Source organism: Cyrtonyx montezumae, unplaced genomic scaffold (genome assembly GCF_038088225.1).
Source record: "Cyrtonyx montezumae isolate F1298 unplaced genomic scaffold, pur_monq_1.0 scaffold_203, whole genome shotgun sequence".
Classification (NCBI taxonomy): Eukaryota; Metazoa; Chordata; class Aves; order Galliformes; family Odontophoridae; genus Cyrtonyx; species Cyrtonyx montezumae.
The window spans coordinates 18331-24262 of record NW_027071941.1 but is presented as its reverse complement, the minus strand read 5'-3'; the positions used below and the strand labels follow the sequence as shown (position 1 = coordinate 24262).

Genomic DNA, 5932 nt, shown 5'->3' with positions numbered 1-5932 from the left:
GACAGGGATAACATCCTGAGGCTGCTGGATCTCTGGGTCTCTCCAGAAGCTCTTTGCCACAAACTCCAAGTGGGACCTTCCTTTCCAGCAGCAGTGGAGACGATGTTCTTTACATCCTGTCCCGTCCACACTGGCCGCAGGGCCACGGCACGGGCTATCTCCTGCTTAATTTGTTCAAAAGCCTGCTGCTGCTCAGGACCCCATGCAAAGTTATTCTTCTTCCACGTCACCTAATAGAGGGGGTTCACAATGAGGCTGTAGTTTGGACTCGAGGGCATTAGAGTGCACTGTGCACGAGTGTCCTCCAGTGCCTTATATTTTTTGTGGTTCTGATGTGCCAGGGCATCAAATCCACACAATCCAATAAAACTCTACACACTTTCCCCCACCTGGCTGGGGGCGTAGGCTATTGTGGCTGGTAGGCATCTCGCTCAGTTCTGAAAAAGTCCCATTCAGACGGGAGGATATCTCACTTGGACTGGATTGTGTCTCTTTCAAAGTTTGAGACCTTCTGCTATTCAACAGCTGTCTTGGGATGGGGTGATATAGACTTGATTATGTTGTATTTAATCATTCAAGATGTATTTAAATTTCCCTTAGGTGCGTGGCCCTTTTATTGTGGACTTGGAACCAGCAGTAGTTGAAAGTCACATCTCACCTGCACTTCACTCACCTCATTCGATCCACTCTCATCCCCACTAACTGCCCAAAACGGGCACCTCCAGCTGCACCTGAATTTTGTTCTATTCCTCTTACCAAAATTAAAGGGAGCAATCTGAAGTAAAAACATCCCGTTGTGTCCTAGACTTGGCAAATGCATTCTTTGGTATTCCCACTGCTGAAGAATCACAGAACCAATTGGTGTTTACATGGGGAGGCAGGCAGTGGGCCACGCAGGTCCTGCCACAGGAGTACAGGCATTCACCAACTTATTGTCCCAACCTGGTAGCAAACGACCTGGCAAATTGGGAAAAACCTTGCAGTGTTAACTGATATAATTCTCTTGCTGATCTCGTGTGTACGTCAGACTCACAGGAGGCATTAGGACAGGCAGTAGATTCACTGACCACCTACCTCCAGGGAGAAGGATGGGCTATAGACCCTCGGAAGGTGCAGGGTCCGAGCCTGGCTGTGAAATTCCTGGGGGTAGTTTGGTCAGGAATGAGCAAAGTACTACCCAGTGCTGTCACAGATAAGCTTCAGGCATTCCCAGTCCCTGTGACACCAAAGCAGCTCCCGGCGCTCTTCGGTGTATTGGGATGTTGGTGTACCTTTAGACCTCATTTAGTGCAGCTGCTGAGGCCTATATATAGACTCACAAAAAAAGGGCAATTGATTATTACACTTCAAAAGTTTGAACAACAGCTTCTGCCATCACATGTTTCCATTGCAGCTGTGGCAGCAGTAGCAGAAGAAGGAGGTGAAGTGAAGACACAGAAAATTATAGTGGAGGAATTGTCCCTAGTGATTAATAAGGATGAACCTGTGTCAGTATTGGAAACTCCTGATGAAGATGAGTATGACCCAAAGAATCTGATGAAGCAATTGGTCAAACTGGTGAAAGTCTCAGACATCAAAGGCAACCGCCTCTCTGCTCGAGCAAATGACAGCAGTACCTCCATGTCACGTGTGGCCATGCGGAGCTTCTTACGAGCAAACGGTGAGGACATGAAGAAGTGGCATAAAAAATCCACCCCTGCACTGCGAGCACGGGTGAGAGAATTACAGCAAAGATCAACCACAACAAAATTGCTCCTGTCACTGCAGGTAACCAATAGAGGGGCCCTGCCCTCAGCCAGGGGAGGGAAAGGGATAATAGAGTGCATTGGACTGTGTGGATTAGATGGCCTGGCACCAGGATATAATCCTGTTGGGACACAGCAGAGGCTTGGAGCTCCGCACCGGACGCCAGGCCCGCTCTCTCTCAGCGCGTTCTCTCCGCTGCTGCCACGGAGATTCAGCACGTGTGCTTCCCCTGCAGTTCCCCCCTAGGAGTGGGTGCAGAGAGGTCCCTTCCAACCCAATGGTGCGGTGAATCTGCGATTTGATGAAGAAAAGCTGTGTGCATCACAGGGAGAGCTGAGGCTGAAATTTGGCCAGCCTTCTTCTCCCCTCAGGTCTGACATGACACGTCCACCCAGATCTCATGGATCAGTGCCAAGATGCAGAGATCACTGCTTAGTGTGCCGCCTGTTGATTTTCCCCTAGTGCTGGATGGCATCTGCAGGGTCAGTTTTCTGGAGAAAAAGGCAGACTGAGGAACTGGGAAATTGCCCTCCGCCTCCCTGACTGCTCAGCATGCCCTGCTCATGGCACCGGGCGTGGCCCTGCCCTCTATGACATCACAACTGCCTCTGCTCACTGCCGGGGTAGCAGCGTTCCACAGAACAAGTGGGCGCAGAGCTCTGGGGACAACTGTGCTGAAAGGTTGTGCTGTCTCCAGGGCTCACATATCTCCACGATGGCGAGGAGAGGATCTCCGAGAAGAACATCTAGAGGCTCCCCAAGAAGCAAGGCTGGCAAGAAGAAGAAAGTCACCACAGAGAGAGCAGCAATGCTGGAGGAAGAGTACGAGGCGAGGCGAAGGCATACCAGGGCCCGTCGTCTGGTGACAGCCTCTGCAGAGGCTGATGCTGCCTGCCTGGGCTTGCACGGATCAGAGTTGGTGCACAGCCAGACTGCTTTCTACAGAAGCCTCCACGAGCAGGTGGAATCGAGGAGTCCAATCTCAGAGTCGGCTCCTACCTCTGCCAGACAACAACACACAACACAGCGTGACATGGCCACACGAGTTGTGACAAAGCTGGCCGCTGCAGTTCCAGGAAAGAAGATGAACTTGGGAGTGTTAATCATTCTGACATTTGGTGAGTTCTGGTGAGCAAACACCCAGCAGCGACCACAGGATCGTGCTGGATGCTGTCAGAGTAAGGAGACACCTAGAGGCGGCCCTGGAGCACCAGAGCAGCACCTTCTGCCTTCCCGTCCCAGCCACTCGGCTGCTCCAGGGCTGCTCTCCACCAATGGGTCCCACTCAGCCCGAGAGCTGCTGTGGGCCTCCCAGCATTAGGATGCAGTCCGAGTAGGACCCCTTTGTCCCGGTGCCACTTCCCGAGGACGTCCTCATGTCAGCCTTGCTTTGGCCTCGCAGTAGGGCTGGCGGCCTGCCCGCCACGCTGCTTTCAGTGCCACTGGGTGCACCTAGCAGAAATGGGAGCAGCTCTGGGGCACTGAGCTGCATGGCCACAGTGCTGCAGTGCCCTGATGGCCATGGGCAGAGACGCATCCTCAGTCCACACCATTCCCTGCATCCTCCGTTCATCTACTGCCTCTCAGGCAACCAGGAGGAGACAGTGTGAGTTTGGGGACCAGCAGCCACCCCAGTATAGTAACCATCTTTCTATTGTTTGAACTGCAGCAGTGGCAAGTATGTTCTTCTTCTGGACTTCATGGACAACGCAGGGAAACAGTGCGGTACAGGTCAGTGACCGTGGGCACGGATGTCCTTCCTGAGTTCAGGGCTCCTGTGCCCGCCAGCAGGGAGCTCGCAGCCCTCTGGACGTGGCTTGCCTTGTGTTGACCTCTGGGTGCTGGCAGCCTCACTGAACTGCCCACTGACGTGGTTGTGTCCTGACATCATTTCTGTCTTTCCCAGGAGATACAGGAATTGCAATGGCAGTGCTCTCAGACACCGGACTGGGCACTGAAGAGCTTTGGTGAGAACACAGGCTGGCAAGCCCTGCTACGCTGTGCTTCTTCATGTCTGTGACCTCATGCAGCCATCTCATTCCTCATCATTTCAGGTGCCACCATTGACATACAGAGAACTTCTCGGACATACGAATACAAGGACTGTTATTGCAGGCTCATCAGACTCTTCACCTCCACAAACCATCCGGATAGTATTCTGCAGGTATTGTGGTGGCAATCAGCAGTGCTGGTTGCAGCCCTCGCTCCCCCCTCAGGGATCTCCCCTCAGCCCTGTCGTGCTGCTCAAGCCGTGAACCCAAAGGTCCGATACGGGGCTTGGTGTGCTGGAAATCGGTGGCTCCCCTCAGGGGAACACCTGAGCTCAACTGCTGTGTGCGGCCCACAGTCCTAAGTCACAGCTGGGTGAGGGAGCTCCTCTCCGGTGATGTGGCACCACAGTGCCACAGCTGTCCTAACCGTCCCACTGTGGGGGTAGAGCTGGCGGCCTGCAGAGCCAGTGCTGGAGAGAGAGGGCTCCCTGAGTCCCCACTCCAATGCTTTGCTAGCCACCGTCTTCCCCTTTTCTGTAGCACTGATAGCTGCTTTGTCGGGCAGGAAACTAAGGCCCTGTGTTTCTGCCCGTTTCCTCACATGTAAGCCACTCACGAGCAGAAGTACGGCCCACAGACACTCTTTTGTGCCTTTGCCTTCACCTAAACGAGGAGTGGTGTGGCCCCAGCCCTCCCTCATACTTATCGGCTCTCCCGTTCCGTTTGCAGCCAAGCATTTCACCAGGAAAATGCTGGCCCATGGAAGGATATCAGGGCCAGGTGGTGATCAGGTTGCCAGCTGAAATCCTACCCACTTGTGTCACCGTGCAGCACATCTTTAAAAAGACCTCCCCGTCTGGCACCGTCAGCAGTGCACCCAAAGATGTCGCTGTCTCGGTAGGTCTCCGCTGGGCACTTCTGCCTGGGATCTGGACAGGGGACAGTGCCGGAGCAGGGACTTGCTTCCTTGCTTTTGGACATCCTCAGACACTTGTGTCCCGGTGTCTTCCGAGCACTGCGGCGCCCCAAGGAGTTACTGCCAAAGTTGGAGAGGTGGAGTCCCTCCTGAGCCTTGCTTCGCCAAGCGTCTTGGGGTTCTGGATCAAACTGCAAGGTGGACACTGAGCTCCACCAGAAGCAGTGCCAAACTACAAGGGCAGTGGGGGTGGACAGCCGCATGCTGAGGCAGCGTGCACTTTTGCTCTCTGTGGCGTGGGTCTGAGTGGCACTCCTTGTGCTTTCCTTGCAAGGGACTGGATGTGGACAGAGAAGAGGAGGTTCTCCTTGGGTCGTTCACCTTTGATGTGAAGAAGGAGCCCATTCAGACCTTCGTGCTGAAGGTACGGTACATGCACAGGGACAGCATGCCAGGGAGGACGCCTGCTATCTGTCCCTCCCTGTGTCCTCAGATGCCAGCAGCCCCGCTACATGGAGCCCTCCGGTTCCACGGCTGCGCTCTCCCGCTCTCTGGAGCTCCTTAGCAACAGGACTGGCATGGGGAGAGCCATTGAGCGCAGCGTGGGGCTTTACATCCCCATTTCTTTTTCCTCCCCATTTCCTTTGCAGAAGAATCCTCCCAGAGCCTTTCGGCATATCAAGTTTCTGGTGAAGAGCAACTGGGGAAATCCAGAATACACGTGCATTTATCGAGTGATGGTGCACGGGAAAGTGGTGAACTAGGAAACCTGAAACTGGAGAAGAGACAGAAGATGAAGAAACCAACTACTTGTACAACTGAGCCTGGGGAGAGACAGGGCACAGATATGAGGGGTGGGCAGCTTTTCATTCATCTCCACCCTCCCAAAGCTCTCTGCTGGGCTCAGCAGTGCTCTCCTGAAACCAACACGACGACCACTCGCTGCAGTGGGCAGGCTGAGGCAGAAACCCGTGTTGGCTGGTGCCAACAAGGAGCGATCTGCACAGGCGATGCGGACCAAGATAAGCTTCTGGGAGGAGGGCCCTGCAACAGAGCACCCCTCGGGAAGTGCAGATGTCCCCGCAAAAGGTACAGGACCCACAGGCACCACGGGGCATTGTTGCGACTGGGTCCTGGCAATGAGTGGGCCAGAGCCAGCGCTGTGAATGCCTCGGGGCTGTCTCCATTTGGGACCAGGGACAGCGGTGACACTTTGCATCTGCCGCCTGGCTCCTGCTCTGAGGCAGTCGGGGTGCTGAGCAATGGCAGATGCAGTGTG

The 5932-nt window shown here is 54.5% G+C and overlaps 1 protein-coding gene across 1 annotated transcript; it reads left to right on the top strand.

The window, feature by feature from the left end:
• Nucleotides 1–4408: 4408 nt before the first annotated feature.
• Nucleotides 4409–5470, top strand: LOC136049462 (sperm-associated antigen 4 protein-like). The gene is made up of 3 exons (XM_065737762.1): nucleotides 4409–4634; nucleotides 4988–5077; nucleotides 5304–5470. The coding sequence occupies exons 1-3, from the start codon at nucleotides 4497–4499 to the stop codon at nucleotides 5415–5417; spliced, it is 342 nt and encodes a 113-aa protein (XP_065593834.1). The 5' UTR covers nucleotides 4409–4496; the 3' UTR covers nucleotides 5418–5470.
• The last annotated feature ends 462 nt before the right edge of the window (nucleotides 5471–5932 follow it).

Coding starts and splice junctions, on each gene's coding strand:
- LOC136049462 (XM_065737762.1), top strand. CDS start 4,497: ATGGAAGGATATCAGGGCCAGGTGGTGATCAGGTTGCCAGCTGAAATC. Junction 4,635..4,987: donor CCAAAGATGTCGCTGTCTCG/GTAGGTCTCCGC, acceptor TTTCCTTGCAAG/GGACTGGATGTGGACAGAGA. Junction 5,078..5,303: donor TTCAGACCTTCGTGCTGAAG/GTACGGTACATG, acceptor TTTCCTTTGCAG/AAGAATCCTCCCAGAGCCTT.